The sequence below is a fragment of the Herpailurus yagouaroundi genome, unplaced genomic scaffold, assembly GCF_014898765.1.
Source record: "Herpailurus yagouaroundi ecotype Mexico unplaced genomic scaffold, PumYag 163, whole genome shotgun sequence".
In the NCBI taxonomy this organism is placed as follows: Eukaryota; Metazoa; Chordata; class Mammalia; order Carnivora; family Felidae; genus Herpailurus; species Herpailurus yagouaroundi.
This window is the reverse complement of record NW_024412404.1, coordinates 67,827,225-67,848,302: the sequence shown is the minus strand read 5'-3', so window position 1 is coordinate 67,848,302 and position 21,078 is coordinate 67,827,225. Positions and strand designations below refer to the sequence as shown.

At 62.9% G+C, this 21,078-nt stretch overlaps 1 protein-coding gene across 1 annotated transcript in view; it reads right to left on the bottom strand.

Annotated features, from left to right (window-relative positions):
* Positions 1-238: 238 nt before the first annotated feature.
* Positions 239-21,078, bottom strand: part of ADGRA1 (adhesion G protein-coupled receptor A1) — a 32,892-nt gene continuing 12,052 nt past the window's right edge. The window contains exons 5-7 of the mRNA XM_040486867.1: positions 17,221-17,342; positions 3,296-3,394; positions 239-2,794 (exon numbers count right to left, since the gene is read on the bottom strand). Of these exons, the coding sequence (XP_040342801.1) occupies positions 1,591-2,794; positions 3,296-3,394; positions 17,221-17,342 (1,425 nt within the window). The 3' untranslated portion in view covers positions 239-1,590. The remainder of the gene's footprint in view (positions 2,795-3,295; positions 3,395-17,220; positions 17,343-21,078) is intronic.

Sequence of the window (21,078 nt, the reverse complement as noted above, 5' to 3'; positions counted from 1 at the left end):
TTAATGTTTAGTGTTGAATTTCTTTGGTTTGAATGTGGAGCTGCTGGGGCTGCTGGGGGCGGAAAGGACCACAGTGGGTGCCTCCAGAGGGCCGGGGTGTCCAGGGAGAACAGCCTGTCTGGGCTCCTCGGCCCCGGCTGGGTCCCGGCGCAGACGCGGGAGCCACGCACCGAGGAGGGCCCGCCCCCTTGTGGATGAGAGACGGACGCGGGTGCTATTAACCAGCCTCACAAAGGCAAACAGTGCAAAATACTGTATTTCGTGTGAGGTTCTGCATCTACAGCGTGTACACAGCACAGCGTCGGGCCTCTGGCTCCTATCGGCTACGGAAGCAGGCGAGCAGGCTGGACAGAGACAGAAACTGCCCGGCGGTCATCTGGTTGCCCATCTGGTTGACCTGTGAGGACACGCGGGGTTTGTGGCTGGTCCAGGACATTGTCAGGTTTGCAAGAATCCTGGGAAGCAAGGCTCCTTGTGCTCAGATACTGAGCGTTGCTGGCCCTGGGGACCCCCGACACGCCCCCTCGCCTCCCGGCGTGCGTTAGGAGGGCCTGCTCCTGGTGAAGCACCCCTGCCCAGACAGCGGGGCACACGGAGGAGGCACGGTGATGACGGCTATGCAGTGGGACCCGGTGCTCGGATGTCTGGGCAACGTGAACTCTGTGTGCACGGTGTGTGGTATGCGTGTACGTGCGTGTGCACACGTGCGCATATGTGTGCCGCAGAAAGGCCGTGCACAATCTCACACACGTGTTCCTCAGAATGTTCCCTTGCCCGGGGCACGGGCCCCTTACTGCACACAAGGCTCACCAAAACTGAGTCCGGGCTTGTGCCCAGGTGCTCATGGAAATGCCAGCCCCTTCTTTTCAGGGCAGGGAACGTTATGGCCCCAAATGCCCTCTTTGGGGCGGGGTACGGTCCCAACAGTGGCTGGCTTTGACGGTCGAGTGTGCTGAAGGACACTGGGGCGTTTCGGAAGGCGCGGGCCCCTCGAAGGCCCCCGCCGGCGCCCCGGAGAACAGTGGCGGCCCCCCCCCCCCCGCCCCGGTTCCCACACGCTCCCGGATTGTGGTGACAAGCCCCCGGCGCCCGTGACGCTCTCGGGCCTGTGGGGGCCGCAGGTAGGACAGGTGCTGAGCAGAGGCGCCGACGTGGCCTTCTGCCTCAGACGGCGGCTGGCGGAGAGGCTGGTGGTGACGGCCCAGGTCCAGAGCACCCCGTACCGGGCAGTAGCAGGCCCACCTGCGCGTTGGAACAAAGCTCGACGAAACACACACCGGCCACTGGAAGACGTGGGTGGCACGTCTTCTGCCGTGGCCAGGCCGGTGGGGCAGATGGGGCACACGCCAGGCGCCGAGGGTGATTCCCCTGACGGAACCCCTGCTCTGTTCCCGGGCCGGCCCGGACACTGGGCACGGGGGTCGGAAAGCCAGTGACTGAGACACGGACGGCCCGTCTGACCTCAGGGCCGGTGGACGCGAAGGTGGCCCATGGCGTCTTCCCGCGTGGGTCCTTCGCAGAGAAGGGGGCGGTGGGGGGTGACGCCCCCTGGCCTCACGTGGCGGGACCCTGCTGGTCCGCCAGGGGCCGCTACACGGTGGTCTCGTTCTTCCACGGCCCTGTCCGGATGTTGCCCGTGCCGTCCGCGCTGAAGGACAGGACTTCACACATGTCTCCCTGGAGCAGCCCGTTCTGGCCGGGCCCGCCGAAGGGCAGGGACTGCGTCCTCCGGAGCATCTCGAAGTGGGCCGGGCCGTGGGCCACCGCCCTGGCTGGCCTCCGCGGGCAGCCGTAGAGCGCCGTGTCGCTGCCCTCGGGCTGGCTGACCAGGGGGAAGGGGTCGCCCTGGGCGCAGCAGGCCAGCGCGTGTGCCCCCACCGGGCCCTCCAGCGAGCTGGGGGCGCTGTCCGTGCGCGAGCTGAGGGGGCTGCCGTCCGGGCTGGACGGGACGTGGTAGGCGCACTCCTGCGTTGCGGCCCCCGGGTGGCGGCCGAAGTAGGGGGGCTTAGTTCTGCCCTGGAGGCAGCCGTGCAGGTGCGGGTCGTGCCCGAAGGGGTCCTCCTCGTGCACGTGGACGTGGGCCGCGTCCTCCGTCGGCCGCTCACCGTGCATCTTGGCGCAGCACGGCGTGGCCGGTGACAGGCAGCTGACGTGGCCCCGGGCCGCCTGCAGGTTGGTCATTTTGCAGTGGCCGGCGGGGGGGGCGCCAAAGCCCCGCGGTTTGCCCGGACGCGGCGAGTCCCGCCGGCAGGCCACGGGTCCCAGCGCGTCCCCGTTGGTGTCGAGCGTGGGGCGGGCGCCGAGCGTGGCGATGCCGCGGGAGGGGCGGCAGGCCCACCAGCACTGCCACACGTCGTCTCTCTTGGCACAGTGGTGGATGAGCACGAAGAGCCCCAGCGTCACGCAGAAGGCGCCGTACAGACAGCTGAAGATCATGTCCAGGAAGTGGCCCTGGGACACGGCCAGCGCCCCGAAGGTCCAGGTGGCCGTGAACAGGAACAGCGTGAAGGCGGCGGCCCGCAGCTGGGCCTTGAGTGAGTGCTCGTTCTGCAGCAGCGAGGCGGCCAGGGCGTCGCAGGCGGGCGGCGTGCCGGGCGGAGCCCCGGGGCTGTGGCCGGCCTCGCGCACTGCCAGTCGCCGCTGCTCCTCCGCCCGCGGCCTGAGCTCGTACCTGCGCTCTGGGTGGCGCCGCAGCTGGACGTAGGTGCCCAGGAAGTACACGCAGGTGACCAGCGCGATGAAGGCCGCCGGCCCGTAGAACGCGCCCAGGCTGGGCTCCCAGGCCATCCAGCAGCTGCGGGAGGAGAGGGCTCAGTGAGTCGTGGCGTTGGGGCCAAGTGTCTCCCAGAGCTCACGGGGAGACTTTCTCTGCAGCGCGTGAGGCCTCTCGCACGGCAGGGACGCAGACTCGGCCGTGCCCGCCACCCTGCTGGCACCGAGACCGCCTGCAGTCGGGGTTGTGGGGGGCCCGCGCCCACCTCTCTTCGGTGACGCCTTCTCTCCCTGCCCCGGAAGGCCTCGGACCCACTGCCGGAGCCCCAAGGGAGCATGGCCGACCTTCTGGGGGCACGACCGGAAGGGCCCGAGTGCCGGGTGCTGCGCCTGACCCGTCCACGCTCTGAGCTGGCCCCGGAGATGTGGCCCTCAGTGTCCGGGAGGGGTCTGCTGGCGGGCGGGGGGGACATGTGGGAGGCAGGCGGTGGTCCTGCTGGGCACCCCCCACAGCGCGGTGCTCCGGGCTTGGGGGGGTTGGGGGAGGTGCTGGGGCGTCCTCCACTGAGGGGGAGATACTCACTAGGGCCCGTCCTCATCCTCTGTCCCATAGTTCCTGATGTTCGTGGCGGCCGTGACCCCGCAGATGATGAAGGGCACCCCTCCGCTGATGAGGTAGAACCTACAAGAGGAGAGAAACCCGCTCATGGCCTGAGAAACCGCCTGAGCCCCCCAAGGACGACCTTGTCGTCCTAGCTCTCCTCCCGAAAAGGAGGGGCCCCATGTCCTTGACAAACACCCACCCAACAGGGGAGCCGCCACCAGAGCCGGCCTCGCTCCTCCTCCTCCCTCCTTCATCTCCCTCTTTCTCTCCTCCCCCTTCCTCCTCTCCCTCCTCCCTCCTCCTCCTCCCCTCCCAGCATCTCCCCTTCCCCTGTCCCTCCCCCCCTCACATCTTTGTGCACCGCCTGGCAGCCTGGCTTCTCAGTTCCTTGGGGGGGAGTTCTGACCTGTGACCCCCACTCCCCTCAGGTCAGGGACCCATCTGGATGGAAGTTGACCCTCATTCTGGGCCTGGCCTGGCCTTTTTGCCAGCGGGGCCTCAGCCAGTGGCTCCGTCTGAGGCCTTCTAGTGCCCGGTGCAGTGAGCTGGCTCCTGGGAACGTGAGGAGCGGCCGAGCACACCGTCCACGAGCGCCTGGCCACCGAGTGCACCATAGGGGCCACGGTGACAAAGGCACCAGCTCATGGTGACCACAGGGAGCGGGCGCCACCCTCCTGGATGAGGGGAATGGCCTAGGTCCCAGGACTGTGGGTGGGAGCAGGGTGACCTGGGGACTCTGTGCCTCCCAGAGTTCTCTATGCGGAGAACACGTCCTTCAGAACGAGGACAAATACGGACATTTTCTGACAAAAATAAAACTGAGTGAATTTGTTGCCGGCTGACCTTCAAGAAATGCTGAGTGACGTCCTTCAGGCTAAAGGGCTATTACACCAGATGGAAACTCAAAAGAATGGAGGACACCAGAAATGCTAAATGTTGGGGCAAATAGAAAAGATCTTCCTTCTTCTTGATTAAAAAAATATATGATTGCTTAAAGAAAGATTCTAATACTGCCTAGGGGAGTTGATAATCCATGTCGAGTAGCAGATGCCGTGTCTTTAGCACCGAGATGGCGGGGGGGGGGGGGTGGGCACAGCCTCACGGGCGGGATCTCTGTATACCTTTCACATGGACGCGTACACCTGTCAGACCAAAGACGGTGCGGAGAGCTGGTGCACATCAATCCCCGCGGCAATCCGAAACATTGATAGGGAAAAGTTAATAGATAGATTAAAATGAAATGTAAAACATTAAAAAAAATAATCCGAAAGAAGAAAATAGGACCGGAAAAGAGGAAGAGAAGGAAAAAAAAAGAAGGAAAAGCAGAAGATAGGTGGTGGGATGGAGACCTGACTCCGCCCAGCGTTCCGGGACAGAATGCCCCAGCTCACGCAGAGGTGGGCCGGGCAGGTGCGCCATGGCACGCTGAGACCGCCCTGTCCGTGGCGGGAGCACCTTCCGTGCGGAGTTGCAGAGCCTCTGGACGTTGATGGAGACGGGGGCCCAGGAAGGCTGTGGCAGCCACCCTGACACCAGGGAAGAAGGGCTTCAAGGGGAAGAGTCGAAGAGGCCCGTGTTATGGCGATGTCAGCGTGGCTCACGGGAAGACACCGCAAGCGCACACGTGTGCGGCCCAAGAAAAGATTCAAAATATGGGAGGCCAAAAGGGACACAAGTAAAGGGAAAGACAGACAACTCCAAAACCACGGCTGGCGATTTAAACTCCCCTCTCTTAGCAGTTGCCGGGGCAGCTAGGCGAGAAATCGGTAGAGAAATAGAAGATTTGAACAATGATGTGAATCACTTCCCCACAAATGCTCTTCCTGGATCATCACACCCGGTGCCTGACGACGCTCGTTCGTGCCCCGTACCCGCGGTCTGCTCACCGTGGCGGATGACGTGTGCACCACGAAACAAACCTCGATCAGGTTAAGAGGGTTGTGATCATCCAGAGCATGTGGCCTGACTAACAATTCATAGCAGTGAGGAAACTAGGGAAACCACAAACACCTGGAGGTGAAACCACACACTTCTAAATAAGTCACGGGTCTAAAAAGATGTCATGAGGGAATCTGGAAAACGTCTTAAACACGACGAGAGAGGGAGCAACGTATTTTTGGGATGCAGGGCTCAGAGGGACGTCCATAGCAGCAAATGCTTCTGTGGGAAAAACGGGGAGGCCTGACATTCACCACCCAGGACTCCACTCGACGAGGCAGAAAAGGAAGAGGGCAGGGTAAACTGAGTCACCAGAATGAAGGAGACGACATGGAGGAGAGCAGACAGCAAGCAATGGTGAAAAACAGCAAGCCAAGCGTCGATTTCCGCAGACAATCGACAACCCTGTGCCTGCCTGGCCAGGCTGACGGGAAGTGGGGCCACAGAGAACCAGACTCCCGTGGGCGGGGACGGCGGTTTGCAAACAGCCGTGGCCATTACCTCAGCAGCTTAGATGAAGTGGCCAAATTCCTCGGAAAAAATATAAATCAGCCAGATCGAAACAAGAATTAGGAAATCAGAATACTCTGTATCTGGTAAACTGGTTGGCTCCAACATTCACAAACGTCTAGCAGAGGAGATTCCAGGCCCCTCGAGCGTCAGCAGTGCGTATGGTCACGCGTCTAAGGAAGAGATGACACCGATCCATCTTGCACAGGCGTTTCCAGAAAATAAAGAAGGGTCGCCTCCTGACTCAGTTTACAGGGCAGCAGAAGCCGGTAGGAAAACCAGACAGATGCATGAGAAAAGAGTGAATTGCCCTCAGTGTCCCCCTGAACAGACGCAAGCCCCTCTAACAGTGTATCAGCAAATGGAATCGAGGACTTTATGCACAGGATAAAATATCTCAAGTAAGTTTATCGCAGAAATGCAAAGCGTGTTCTTCATAAAATCGACGTGGTTGGTCGTGGAGCACAGTAGGGACATACGATTGGCTCGTGGATGCAGTGACAACACCTGACAGAATTTAATACACGTTCATCATGAAAAATCTCAGCAAGCTCGGCCCGGACGGAGTCTCCTGGGTCTGCCGAGCGGCACGTAAGGCAGGGGCTCCGAGCGCCTCTCCCGGGCCTGCAAGCAGCCGGCCCAGGGGCCCGAGCGACACGGGTGGAGGCGGAGATACCCCGTGAGGTCCGGCACAGCACAAAAGGCGGGGCGGTGAGCCAAGCCCGGCAGAGCTGCGAGGGAAATGTCCCCGACTGCTTTCGATGGCTGGAGGAAAATGCCGCTGCTGAGCGTGTGCTTGGGGACCTGGCCTGGGGTCCAGAGCCTCTATATAGCACGGTGAAAGGCGCCGGCCTGGGCTGCGTCCACGGCCGGCTGGGACGCGTGACGTCATGTGACCCCACCCGCCACGCCTGGCTGCGGCAGCTCTGCTCCCGGGGCTGACCAGGCTCGAGAGCCCCTTGGAACCTGCAGAAAGTCACCGTCCCCCGAGCCGTGCCTCCACCCTCCACGGAGACACAGATCCCGGGGTTCCGGCCAGGAGGTCCCCTTTAATGCACGAGGAAGCGCGTGAGGTGACGCGGGAGCGCTGAGACGGGAGCAGCGTGGCGCTCGCCCTGCTCCAGCGGCAGTAGCAGCCCCCGGCGGCTCGCTCTGTGTCCTGGGAGGACAAAGGGGCCGCATTGCTAAGCTGCACCCACGTGGGTGGCTTACCTTGGACAGCCCCCCCTGGTCCCCCGAGGCCAGGGTGGCCCCCTCGACTCCTGTCCAGCTCCAGTGGCCACAGACCGTTCCCAGGGGGCCCCTGGCTCAGGGGGACTGCGTCCTCCAAGCCCTCCTGGCTCACACATCCTGCAGGGTGATACAGCCCCCACTGCCTCCGGCCGGGCCCCTCAGGCTGGCAGGCGCCTCGTCCTCGGCTGGGGCTCTCCCGGCCTCCGCCCGAGCGGCTCCAGCCCCAAGTCGCCAGCCCACAGGACCGCCGGGGAGCTGGGCTCCTGGTGCCGGACCGGCTGTGTGGGCAGAGGGTGCGGGGGGCCCCTCGGGTGCCCCACCTGGGATGGCCGTTCTCACTGCGGCTGTGGGCAGCCAGCGGTGTGGGCATGCGGGACCCCTTCGGGGCCCTGGCCGTCCCCGAGGTGGGCTGCCCTGTACCAGCCTCAGCTCGCCCGGTGGCCGGGGACCCTTTGGGCCTGGTCACCAGTGCCCTCCAGCCACACCTGCCCCATAAGGCACGAAGCCCAGTCTTGGGCGTCCCATCCAGCATTGTCGCTGACCGGCCAGCTCTGGTGGCACTGAAACCCCTGTTCACTGTAGGACGTCCCCTGATGTGACCCCAGGAGACACTGGCACGTTTAAGACCAGCCACGTCTCTGTGCTCTGTGTCCCCACACGGACCACACAGGGCAGGTCAGCTGGGATTCTGGGAGCTCATGTGGCTCCCAGGGACCAGACGTGTCTCTTCCTCTAGGGGGACGTTTTTAGAAAGAAGGGTGAAGCTGACCCTCCGTGGGACCCCAGCTGCCACCCCGAGGCACCACGCTGGACCCTGAGAGGCCCTTGGACACGCACAGGGCCCAGGGATGCAGGCACCTGGGGAGGAAGGTGGAGGGGGGCCCTTGCCCGACTGGCCTGGGCTCCCCCAGAAGCACGGAGACAGTGTCCCACTGAAGGGCAGATCGGGGAGCCCAGTGGTGGCCCGAACCAAGGACACTCGGCCCAGGGTGAAGTGTCACGCGGGGTCAGTGGAGTGGGGCACGTGATGTGCACGTCCAGGTATGTGAAGTCTGTCCCTGCCGCGGGCTAACGTTGGCCCTCAGAACGGGGTTGTGCCGCCTGCACGGTAAAGAGATTAGGGTTAGGGTTAGGGACAGATACAGGGACAGGGATGGTCCGGGTGACCCGGGTGGCCTGACATCATCACAGAGGTCCTCGTAAAGGGAGGTCGAGGTCAGACAGGAGGGAGGACGCTGCATGGCTGGCTGTGAGTCAGAGGAAGGCCCCCGACGAGCGTGGCGCCTCCGGAAGAGGCAAGACCACGTGTGTCCCCTGGAGCCTCAGAGGAGCCACCTGCCCTCACCTGGACGTGGCCCAGGACACCGGTTCCGGGTTTCTGACCACCAGGACGGTAATGAAATAGTGTGCTGTTTTAAGTCACATCAGGAGCAGAATGAGAGTACGGTCCCCAGCCACACACACCTCTCCAATGTCACCACTGCCACACACACAGCTCTGATGTCACCACCTTGCCATGTAGGTTCCCAGCCACACTCTGCTCTGATGTCACCACCGCACCACGTGGGTCAGGAGGGGGAATTACAGAGCTGGCGCATACAAGGAACTCCTCTAATTCACCGAGAAAAGACAGACGGCCCAACGGAAAATGAGAAAGGGGCTAGAACAGGCAGTGCACGGAGAGAAAGCCCAGTGCCCACAGGGAGTGGGTCACAGCTGGGGCAGGGGACAGAGTGAGCCGAGGGCAGCCAGGCAGTGGGGGAGCCTGTGCGGGCGAGATCTCAGGGCCAGCGGGGGCGTCCGGGCTGCAGGAAGGGGCGGCTGAGCTGAGCCCTGAGCCCGAGCCCAGCTCAGTCGGCGAGACGGCAACATGGACGTCACGTGGACGGTGCAGTGGAAGAACCAGGTAGAAACAACATAAAGCGAGCGAGTCCCTGTATATACACAGCTCAGAGCCCCTGCAGACAAAACTGGAGTTTGAGGACTCACACTTGGCTGGGGAAGCCATTGAAAGAGACAGAGGTCAAGAGCCAGGACGGGGGTGTGGGCTGCAAGTGGGCGCAACCCTGGAGGCGTCTGGCAGGGGAAGCTTCCGTTTCTTCCCCTGAAGGCACGTGACAAGTTTCGTAAGCTCGCACGCACGTTTTTGGCATTTTTTGGTGTAAATGTTCTACTAAAACAAGACAAACACTCCAGAAAGGAGCAGGTGTCTCCCGGAGCCGTGGCCCGGGCAGAGCGAGCCTGGCTCCCACGTGGGGACCTGACTCGCCTGCGGCCGACGGGAACCAGGGCTGAAGCGGGAACGAACCAGCTCCCGGGACACGGCAGAAGTCCAGGCAGCGGGCACGGGCTTTTAATGAAAGGGCAAACCCGGGAGTTCTGGAGGTAGAGACCAGAGAATGATCCGGAAGCCTGTGTCAGGGTCGGCCGAGGTCAGCAGGTGTGGCGATCCCATCCGTGGCTCACTCCCTCTCTGCGACCAAAGCAGCGCTTGTCAGTGGTGGCCCCGGGCCCAGCCACCTGGGGCAGGGGGCAGGGGGCACGGGGGCCGCGTTGATCTGCGGCCGGCTCCCCGGGGTGGTGCCTGTGCTGGGGGCCCAGGGGTCCACAGGGTCCACAGGGTCCACAGGGTCGCTGTCCATAGGTGTCTGTCTGTCTCTCAGAGGACTGGCAGCCGTGGACGCTGGGGAGCAGGGCCTCCGTGGCGGTGTCTCTCTTTGTGAGGGCCCAGGAGGATGTGTCTCCGGTGCCACACATCCCGCCACTCACCAGCATCTATTGTCAGCGATGCTTTGCCAGACGTGAACTTTCCCGCCACCAGCCCTGCTGAGCCGGCCTTGATGCTATAAACGGGCCGTTTGAGGACTCCCTCTGTGCGCGTGTGCGTCCAGCGAGCCTCGCAGCCTCCGGAGCTGCGGGAAAACCTGACCTTAGAACCCGGGCACCTGCCTCCACCCGTGAGCGATGCCGGACGGCGTCTCGGGGGCCACAGGAGAGACCGGGCACAGCAGATAGTTTCCCCGCAGCCCCCAGCCCCCGATTTCAGAGCCAGCAGGGGACACGTGACGGGGTCCCAATAGCCAGACGGGGGCAGTGAGCCCACCTCGCCCTCCTGGACAGTTCTGTCCATTGGCCAGCCGTACTTGAGAGCTTCTCCCCCCACCCGCCCAGCACAGCCAGAGGCACTGCCATTGGGCGTGACGGTCTCCAGCCTGCAGGTGAGTTGCAGGGACAGGAGAATATTTGGGATTCTCGGTGGGGTCCTGGCTGCCAGGCCCTCCTGGGTTCTGAAGGAGGAGACAGGCAGCTGTGGGAACGGGTTGGGGGATGGATGGGCTGGGGGTGGGCTGCAGCCTTGGGGAGGTGGCCCAGGCGGGGAGCCCGAGGCCCTGGGAGCCCGCTCGGACGCCCCCGGATGCGAGGAGCCCTTTGGTGCTCGGCTTGGCGGCCGTTACACCCTCGTGGCCTCTCTTCTGGGCGTCTTCCCTGCACGCCCCTCAGTGCCTTTCCTTGGCGGCTTTTAGTGCGTTTCCTCCCTGGACGTGCAACAAGTCTTCATGGAGGAGGCTGAGCGCTGAGTACATCCCACAGGCCCCGCTGGGACGGAGCCCAAAGGGCCCAGGCATCCGGCTGAGTCCAGAGTTGGGGCCCGGCTTCTGCAGACTCCGAGCCCTTGGACGCTTCTCTCTCTTCTGGAGTGCGTCCCATAGCCTGCCGCCGACCACCAGGTGGACCCTGCCCGAGGGGACTGTTCACGCAGGCCAGGGAGGCGAGGGGGCGGGAGGGGCAAGGGAGCGTGGTCCCCGGCCCGCAGGCTGGTGCGGCCTCGCTCAGTCACAGAAAGAGGCCCAGGACCCCTCCGGGGGCTGACCACTTGGGCCTTCTGGACCCGACTAAACCACCCCCACGAGAGGCACCTCCTCTCCTGAAGAGCGTCCCCCAGGACTGCCTGGCCCTGGGGCCGCCCTGCGGCACTCAGGGAGGAGAGCACCCTCGATGTGCCGGGAGAGTTCGTCCAGGCCACGCGTGGGCACGAGGAGACGCAGCCCAAGTGAGCTCGAGGACCACGCGTATGCCGTGGGCAGGTGTGGGGGCTGCGGGACACGGCCCCAGGCGCCGCCCCGACCCGGGATCCATCTGAGACACGCCCATCTCCGGGTCCGGTTAGCACTCCGTGCCACCAGATCAATGGTTTCGGAGGAGACCACAGAGCACTTACACACTTGTCTGAGTGTGCTGCTGGTAAAGCCACCGTGCGCTTGGAGATGCGCGGCACAGTCACCCACGGCTTGCGCCGACCGAGGGCGAGTGGCGGCGACAGCCACGTGGGTTTGGTGTCTGGAGGGGGGCTGTTGACGAGACCCCGGGGCTCACGCAGAGACCCAGAGCGTTGTCTGTGCCGAGCACAGGGCACAGTGTGTGTGCACACGGCTCTGCCTGGGGTCCCGTCCAGAAATGCGCCCTGACAGGTAGCGTGAGGCCGGGACGCTCCAAGATTCCGCGTAGAAACACCACAGTGCCGCCTGCCGGGACTCGCCCTGGTGGTGCCAGCCCCGGGGGCGCGTGGCCACTTCTGCCTGAGAAGCGGTCCTGACTTCTGAAGCTCGGCCTGTGAAGCAGGACCTCTGCCCCCCGGTGTGGCGTCGTGGGGTCACCGGAGGCCACGGGCATCAGCCGGGGTGGGTCCGGCTCGGTTCGCCGATGGCCTTGGAGCGCCTGCCCCCATGCAGGACAGCCTCCCACCTGGGCCCTGCATGGGATTTCTGGGGGCTCCCGTGGCCGCGCCAAAGGGGCGGAAAAGCCGAGAGCAAGTGCTGATCTGTGCCGTCTCTCAGCATACACACTGCCGTCTCGGAAGGGGCTCCTGCAGAGGCAGCCCCGGGACCATCCCCCACCGGGCCGGGCGGTCCAGTTCGGCACCAGCTGCATGTTGGGTGAACGGGCCAGCTAGCGCCTTTCACCACAGGGCTCGCGGCGTCTAGAGCGTGAGTGCCTGGGTTTTAGTGCAGCTTTCTTCAGGTAGAAACACTACCGGCAGGCTTTAAATAATAGTGACCTACCTTGGTGCACTGTATCAGAAACGCCAGGAGAGGCTGCAGAATTAGGGCATAATCACAGGCAGCTAAATTGGGAACTGGCCCCGAGGATCTCAACAATCACAGCAGGGAGGCCGGCTTCATTAGGAGACACCTCCCCCGGCCAGCTGCGAGGGGCTGAACGTGTGTGTCCCCAGGCCCACACAGCAAAGCCCCACCCCCAGGTGATGGCCTGGGAGGTGGGTGCGCTGTGAGAGCGGAGCCCTCATGGACAAGGTCAGACCCCAGACAGCCCCCTGCCCCTTCTGCCTGTGAAGCAAGAAGTCTGCTCCCACTGGAACCGAGTGTGCTGGCCCCTGACCCCAGGCGTCCAGCCTCCAGACTGTGAGACACATTTCTGCTGTTTATAAGCCTCCAGTCGGTGGCATTGTGTCAAGGCAGCCAGCACGGGTGGAGACCTAACAGAAGGTGTGGAAGCCTTGAGAAGGTCTGTCTCCTGAGAGACCTTGCTGAAGAGGGCTGAGGAGCGCCTTTGGGGGAGCCACGGCTTCGGCCAGCACAGCACTGCTGCCCAGGGCGTGCACTGCTCTCCCGGCCACGCTCCAGCGTGCTCAGGGCTGACGCTGCTCCTGCAGAGCCGCTGTGCGGGAAGTGGGGGGCTGCGGTCCTTAAATTGTCTGTACTGGCGACCATGGTGGTGAGGTCGTGAGGCCGGCTGGAAAAGCGCAGACGCGGGAAGAGAAGACATCTGAGTAGCAGTTAAAGGGATCCAAGGCAGTGACGAACGGCCCGCGGTGGTTTGGCCTGGAGCCCTCGGCGCGGTGCGACCTTGCGGACTTGGGAGCCGTTCATGAGTCCTGTTCTCTGTGGAGAAGGCTGGCGCAGAGAACACGCAGCATTGTTCTTGTCTCAGTGTTTCTGGGCCCGTCTGCCTTCTCTTACCACGTGCTCGGACGTGAGCAGGGGCCGGCGGGCATGTCTGGGACACACGCAGCGCAGTCTGCCCGCAGCAGCCGGGTCCGTAGACTGGGCTGGGGGGCGGGCTGGAGACAGACTGGGGCAGAGTCAGGGACTGGGGACCACCTGATCTGGGTCGGGGGACAAGGGCCATCAGGAGCAGTGATAGCTCTCTGACATGAATGGTGGGACGGGGGACACATGGGGGACATGGGGTGGGGGCTGGTTCCTGGGGACACACGGGGGACTTTAGGTGGGGGTTAGTTCCTGGGGGACACACGGGGGACATCAGGTGGGGGTTAGTTCTTGAGGACACACAGGGGACGTGGGGTGGGGTTAGTTCCGGGGGGACACATGGAGACGTCAGGTGGGCTCCTGGAATCTGACACCCAGCCCTGACCCCACAGAGTAGCTGGCCTCTTGGGGCTGACCCCTCTCACCTCCTGTTGTCCCTCGCATCCCCTCTCCTCAAGGCCATCGCTTCTCAACACGCACTGCCTAGCACTGGTCTTGCCCTCCTGCGTGGGAAAGCCAGACCCTGGGGCTGGGACCTTGCACCCCAAGCTGAGGCTCTGAGTCTGTCCTATCCCCGAGCCGCACCTCTGAGGCCATGGGACAACACTTCCAGTGAGAAGATTTACCCCTTGGTTCCAGGCAGTGACATTTGGGAAGAGGCACGGAGGCAGTACTGAGGGACAGGGATGGGACTCACACTTAGTGGACAGCCACACCTGTGGGGACATACCAGAAGGGCCAGCGCTCTGGTGGGTGATGCCTGGGGCCGGCCACGGCCTCAGCCAAGGTGCTCCCCAAAGATGGAAGTACCCACTGGGCCGCAGCCCCACAGTGCCCCCCGACCCCACGCGGAGGAAGCCCACACGGCCAACCTGGCCTCGGGGGTTCAGCCAGCAGGCCGAGCAGTGTAAGCTACCCCTCGAGGCTGCCCCACCGCACCTGCGCCCCGGGGCAGGGATGAGGGTAGGAACGAGGGGCTGTGTGCTCCTGTCACTGTGACGGGACCTCCCCCTGAGGCCGCCAGCCACCAATTTCCTTCCCTCAGCCTGCCACTGGAGCGCACAGGTGTCGAGGGGACCCCCCACCCCAAAACCTAACCATGTATGGAAATGAAACAGCACACTTTTATGCAACCAACAGGCCAAAAAAAGAAAAGGAAAAGAAAAAGAAAAAACAATCCGGAAAATCAGACGATACTTAAAATGAGTGAAAAACCCTGCAGCATGTCCGGACTCATCGGCAGAAAGGTCTAACAGACAGACTAAGAGAGAGAGAGGACTAGAATTGTGTGGCAGTTCTGGCCCGAGCAATTGGGCCAGAAAAGAAGTAAAGGCCACCAGAACTGGACAGGAAGCAGGAAGCAGTCCCGGAGCGCCCGGGTCGCAGTCGTACAGACATGACGTGACGGGATCCCCGGGAAAGCTCCTGGACACATTCAGCAAACCCCAGGACGGAAGACCGCACGATATCCGGCTGTGTTTCTGCTCGTGAGCTAGAATCAACCCCAAGAGAACATTAAGGAGACAATCCCATTCACAACAGCACGAAGACAATGCTTCGGGAAAAGTCCTCCGCAGGCGGCCTGAGACGCGTGCGCTGAGAGCCAGAAATGTTGCCAACAGAAATCACGCGGACCCCAATAAAGGGACAGATGTCCTGTGTTACTGCGTGGATGCCGTGAATGTTCACGTGCCATGCTCTTTCCATGCCAGGCAGCTTCCATCAAAACTCCGGTGGCCGTGTGTGCGGAACTGATCCAAATATTCGTGTGCGGGGGACCCTGAGCAGCCAGACCAATCTTGAAACACAAGATCCATCTGTGCTCTCTGCCCCTGGAACCGGCCCTAACGGGAGGGCGGTGAGCCTGACCCCCGGAGCGGGGGCCTCAGTGGGGACTGTCCCCTCTGCTGAGTGGGGATCACCCCCGGGGCTCAGGCAGGAAGGAGAATCTGGCCTGAGATGTCTTCCACTCCGGAGTCCTGTAAAATTTCATGCGGCTGTGGTTTCCTTGAGATCTCCAAATGGGCTTGGTTTTCCCCAAGGCTGAGCAGAGGGGCCTGTGGAGCAAGTGGGCAGACCCCAGTGCGGGCTCTCAGGCCCCACAGACGGACTCCCCTGCGGCAGACCCCTTGGTGGCATCTCTGTGGCCGACTGGCCGCGGGGCCAGCATAAGAAATTAGACAATCGGCCCCTTGTTTCTCAAAAAGCTGTGTGCTCTGAGTTCACACAGAAGGTTTGAACCCACAACTATTTTCTTTTTACTTCTCATCGGAAAACTTCAGAGGGAGGACACAGGGGCCCCCGTCTGCAGACCGCAGCACCGGCTCTGGTCGCTGCCCGCGCTGCCCGGGCCTCGCCAAGGGTCAGCAGGACGTGATGCGATGCTCTGCTCAGCATTCAGCATACGGTGTGGCCCGGGGGCCCTTCCCTCCCCAGAAGACTCCAGAACTACATTTGTGCTGACGTGGGCACACACAGGCTACTTTGCAGCGCTGGGCATGGGGCCAGGGGCCAGATAAAAGGATGCCTCCTGGGGGCCAGCAGGAAGAGCCATCGCTGGTAAGAACGGCCCCGGCTGGTGGTGGGCCTGCAGGGTGAGCGTGGGTGGCAAGTCAAGGGGCCTCTGGGAGGAAAAGACTTTGGCCCCCAGCTTCTGGGGTCCCCACCACAAGCCCCAGGCCAGGCGTGGCCCGAATAGGCAGCAGGGGAGGGCGGGCCCTCCGCAGAGCCCAGAGTCAATGTCTCCACCCTCCTGAGTCTGAACCTGACAGAGGTCAGTCCCCTAGGGAGCTGTTGGGATCACATCGCCATGTCCCCCCGCTCCCCCAGTGTCCAGCGTTTTGCACCAAAGAAGGGGACGTGGGGGAGAGGTGCTGGCGGTTTCTAGGCAACAACAAAAGGAGTAAGCATCTCAGAGTTATCTGTCTCTGTGACATGGCCAGTTCAGTGCATAGCCACCGAGCCCAGACCCCTCTAGACCCGGGTGCTCTGAGACCCTCGAGCTCATGGCCCATGGAACCCATGTGCCTCCAGCCTCAGGCCCCCCGAGCCCACAGACCCCCACGACCCCAGGTTCCCTGAGTCCACAGCCCACAGAGAACAGGCCCACCCAGCCCATAGCGCCACAAGACCCCAGGCCCCTGGAGCCCACGGCCCATGGAGCACAGGCCCATGAGCCACAGACCTGTTGCTCCTGGAAGCCCCTGGGAGTCTGGCTGAGTCACACGCATTCTGAGGCTGTCAGAGAGACAAGTGCCAGAATGCTCCGTGGCCTCCATCTCATTCTTCAAAAAGCCAGGCAGCGTTTCAATCAATTATAGGCCAGGAAATTCATTTTGAGAGTGATTTTTTAAACCCTGGGGACCTGAGGCCTCCCCGGCAGGAGAAACAAGGCCCTGAAGTCTTGCCTTCTGGCCCCTGCCCGCAGCAGAAGCACCAGCTGCGTGGTCAGGGGTCTGCTAGCTTCCGAAAATCAGACGGTGTCGGAAAACCTCTGGGGGAGGTCACCTTGCTTATTAAACGATGAGGCATTGTTTTATCTGCCTCAAAATGCGTTCTTCTGACGGTTTTTAGGCGCACAGAGGTACTCCCAGGTGGCCCTTCAAATTTGGACCCAGACAGAGCTCAGCCCGAGGGGCTGGGTGTCCATGGCCCTGGGACCAGGCCACAACCTCCCAGGGACATCCGCTGCCCCTCACAGGGACCACCTGTCCACCCTGAACCTTCCCAGCTTGTCCAAGTAACAGTCCACTGGCTGGAGCAGGGGCCCCTCTCCAGACCCATCTGCCACCAGCCTTGAAAGGCCCAGGCCACGGGGTCACCTTGGGGTCGGCGACCGAGCCACCTGGGGCTCTCCCAGCTAATGAGCAGGTACCCTGGCTCACTGAGGCTCGTGAGTGAACTGTCGCCGAGGCCGGAGCACTGACCCATCACCCAGGGCCGTCTCCGCTGTGGCCTCAGGGGCGCGGAGCTCTCTGGCACAGAGGCGCGCGCAGCCGCCAGGGGGACACATCGGCCCCCAGACCCGCCGATCTGGCTCCAGCTCTACCCCAGCACCCCAACATCCCTCCCGGGCACCCCACCCTGCCCCCAGCACCCGCCCCGGCCCTGGCCACCTGTGCAGACCGGCTTGTCCCCGGACCCCATCTCCCTGTGAGCCAGTGTGCCGAGACCCCCGGAAGATAGACCAGGTGGCCAGGTGCGTGTGCTCAGTACCTGAGCAGGGGCTGCCTGGGGCAGGGCGGGGCCTTCTTGGTCACCTGCTTGTAGATGTTCCTGGCGGTCACCCCGATCCACAGCATGGTGGCCAGCGTGGAGTAGTGCAGCAGGATGCCCACCTGCGGGGAGAGGTCGGTCAGCAGTGCCTCCGAGGGCCGCCCCCCAGCGTGCTGCCCTGGAGACCGTGTGCCCCCCGAGGCCTGGGTCTGAGCCCTCCTGCTCCCTTCGCGTCCTCAGGATTCAGCTTGATAGTGGCAGGGGATGAGCCCTGCAGGAGGGCACGTGGGGGTCTCACTCAGCGCCGATGACCCCTTCACAGGGAGTTGCCCGGGCCTCCAGGACTCTGGAGCTGGTTAGATTTGTGTCCTGAGGAGACATGGGGCCGGGGGCCCCCGGGCCCGCACACACGGTACCTCTAGGGAGGTCCGTGAGAGGCTGGCCCCATAGGTGCCCCTCCGTGCGTGCACAGTGCCCGCCAACGTGCCCATGGTCAGCCTGGCCCAGACGCGGGGACCCGAGGGCTCCAGGGAGGACGTCCTCTGGGCTGGGCCCCACACGGGTGCCACCAGTTGAGGGGCGGGCGGCCCTGCAGCAGGGGTCTCCCCACGAGGCTGGTGTCGGGTTGCGTGTGACATAAAGCACCTCTAGGATCAGCCGGTGACGTCCGCTCCCACAGGCGCAGCTGCTGGTTGCTGTGGGAGCTGCTGGCCGAGCTTTTACCCCTCCCCCAGCACTTACTGTGTTAGCTAATCATGCTCCTCTGTCTCCACCTGCTTCTAGAAAACGAGGTTACCTACGAAGCAAGAACCTGACATTTCACGATGACAAGTAAATCATAGCTGTGATCGGAAAGGTGATTCTCTGAATAAAGCTAAGATTGCATTATAATGATTTATTGAATCCGGAATTCAAGTTTCACTTGTTAGAAAACCTCAAATAACCAAGGGGAACGGGATGGGTGGGGTGGGAGCCCCGGAGCTGTTTGTGGTTTCAGGGGCCTCCCTGCACACGCCTGGTGAGTGCCGCCTTTTCTTCACCTTTTCCGCGGCCTTTTCCGCAGCCTGGCCTGGGCCTCCTGTGGGTGCCCGTGTGCTGGACCTCACCCCAGCCTGGGAACCGGGGGGCAGGCACTCTGCACCTGAACCAGGAGGAAGGAAGGGGCGTGTCCGTCTGGCCCTCAACTGAAGGATCGCGGGCTGTTGAGGGGACAGCAGCGTGGCCGTCACCGCAGGTGACTGGAAACAGACGCCGAGTCCACAGCGAAGCCCCAGAAGCAGGGGGTGGGAAGAGCCGGCTACGCTCCCGATGGGCTGCTCTGAGCCTCGCCCGCCGGGGGGTTGCAGCCTCCGCCTCCCAGACGTCACTTTGGGCCGGACACGTGGAGAGGTCATAGGACCCCCCACCTCGGCTCGCACACCCAGCTGCCACCAGGACCGGCAGGCTGCCCCACTCTCAGCCCCAACCCGGCGCTGACGCACATCATCATGTGGGGCCACTGGCGGCCGGCCGTTTGTGTTCACGATGTCACTTAGGACTTTAATGAGGTGCCCGGTCATCTTCTTGTTGCCATAGCAACCATCTGTTCTCCAGCCGACCAAGTTTCGGGCCACAGAGCACAAGTGTGAGCCACACCTGGATAGGGAAGGCTGGCAGGGGCGTCCCGTGTTCAGGTGCCAGGGTGGTCGCCAGCTTGTCCCCATCAGCGTGGGGGCAGGCCTGGCTGCCCCCCCAGAGGAAAACCACATTTACCATGAATTGGCTTGTGGAGATGTGGAGGCTAAGAAGTCTGAGACCCGTGGCTCGTGGTGGGCAGGCTGGAGGCCCAGGAGACCCGACTGTGTGGCTCCCGCCAAGACCGATGTCCCAGCCTGGACAGGCACAGAGAGTCCCCCCTTCCTCTGTCATCGTCCCCAGGCCCCTGGTGGAGAGGATGAGCCCCATGATGGGGAGGGCACCTGCCTGAGCCAGCCCACCGGTTCCAGCACTGACCGCATCCGCACCGCACGGACGCGCCCAGAATGACGTCGGCCAAATGTCGGCCCCGTGATCAGTCAAATCTCCATATTAAAGCTAACTGTCCCGGCTTCTGACGCTGTGGTCTCCCAGCTGTGCCTCGTCAGGCCTGCCTCCTCTCCAGGGGGCAGAGGACAGGGTGTCTATGCTGGGTTACCCTCCATAACAGCAGCAACGCTTCTGTCTTCGTCTGCAAGGCACAGGCCCAACTTAGAGAAATGTCGGGGGAGTCACTTCAAGAACGCCACCTGGAGGGCTCGCTGGGGTTGCAGCCCCATCCCATCACCTGGGCCCCAGCTCTGTCCAGAGAACAGAGGTCACTGTTCTCTCTCGTGCACATGGTGCTCTCTGTCCCTCTTCCCCTGCCGGAAAGCTGGGCAGTGCAGCCAGAGTAGCACGGCTCTGCTCGAAATTCGCGAATGAATGACCGAAGGTATCACGGCCCCGCTCCCGGGGACACGTAGTCCGGAGGTCAGGGTGGGATCTACTCTGGAGCTCATAGGCTGGCTTCCCCCGACGGGGTTCCTGAGGATGGCCACCACAGGAGAATCAACTGTTTCTCACACTACCGTCATCACCTCTGCAGACCTTGCCTCTCCGGACCCGTCCAGGCCCGGAGCGCTCCCCGACCTGCCACGCTCCTAGGGTGTCCACATGGCTAACGAGGCCCCTGGCCTCCAGGAACCCCCATCCAGGCTGGAGCATGGACACCGTTCCCGGGTTTCGGGAGGGGGTGGGCTCCCCAGGGGCACCGAGGAGCCTGGGGGGAGGGGGTGCTGAAGCCGGCTCCTCGCCGCCAGGGACCCTGCACAAGAGCCCTCGTTGGCCGAGCGCGACATTTCACCGCCCTCGGCGGGCTCCGCTCTTCGGCAGGCACCTCCAGACAGGATACAGATTGGGTTTCCCGGGGCATGTGCTGCGGTTGTCGCTGTGCCTATCCAAAGGCTTAAGGAAGCGTGTCTGCCCCTCAGTGCGGTTTTTAGTTACCTGCTGGCGGCTTTGCTGCTGGGGCTCCAGCGTGGATGGCAGAATCCGGTTCCCAGTGGGGTGCACGGCCTGGACGGGGATTCGCAGGGAACCGAGCCGGATGTCAGGCTGCCTGGGCCCTGGGACGAGGTGCTGTCTGGTGGCCAGTGCCTGGAGCCGGAGCTCAGCCTGATTCTTCCCCGTGCCACCCCTGCTTGAACAGCCTCTCACCCTCCCACCCCAGGGTGAGTCGCCTGCCATCTGTGCAGGGGACAGGTCATTTTGTGTGCACAGACTGCCATCGAGGTCGCCACCGGTGCACCTGAGTGTCAGATAATTAGGCCTCAGCAGCTTCCACAGCATCAGTAAATGGTTGTAGGATTCACAGCAACAGAGGCTGTAAGGGGAGGGACATGAGTGCCGTGGATGCCAGGCTGAGACCCTCCCACCACGTGGCCCCAGCAGACACACACCACCAATGACAGAACCGGAAGAGGGGAGTCCTAGGTAAGATGGCTCTTCAGTCCATGGGGCAGCCCCCATCTGGCTCCTGCCTGGGCACTGGAGGTCACTGTCCACTTGGAAGTCACTGTCCACTAGGAGGAGACTGTCCACCTGGGGGTCACTGTCCACTTGGAGGTCACTGTCCACTTGGAGGTCACTGTCCCCTTGGAGGAGACTGTCCACCTGGAGGTCACTGTCCACCTGGAGGTCACTGTCCACTTGGAGGTCACTGTCCACCTGGAGGTCACTGTCCACCTGGAGGTCACTGTCCACTTGGAGGTCACTGTCCACCTGGAGGTCACTGTCCACCTGGAGGTCACTGTCTCCTTGGAGGAGACTGTCCCCTTGGAGGAGACTGTCCACCTGGAGGTC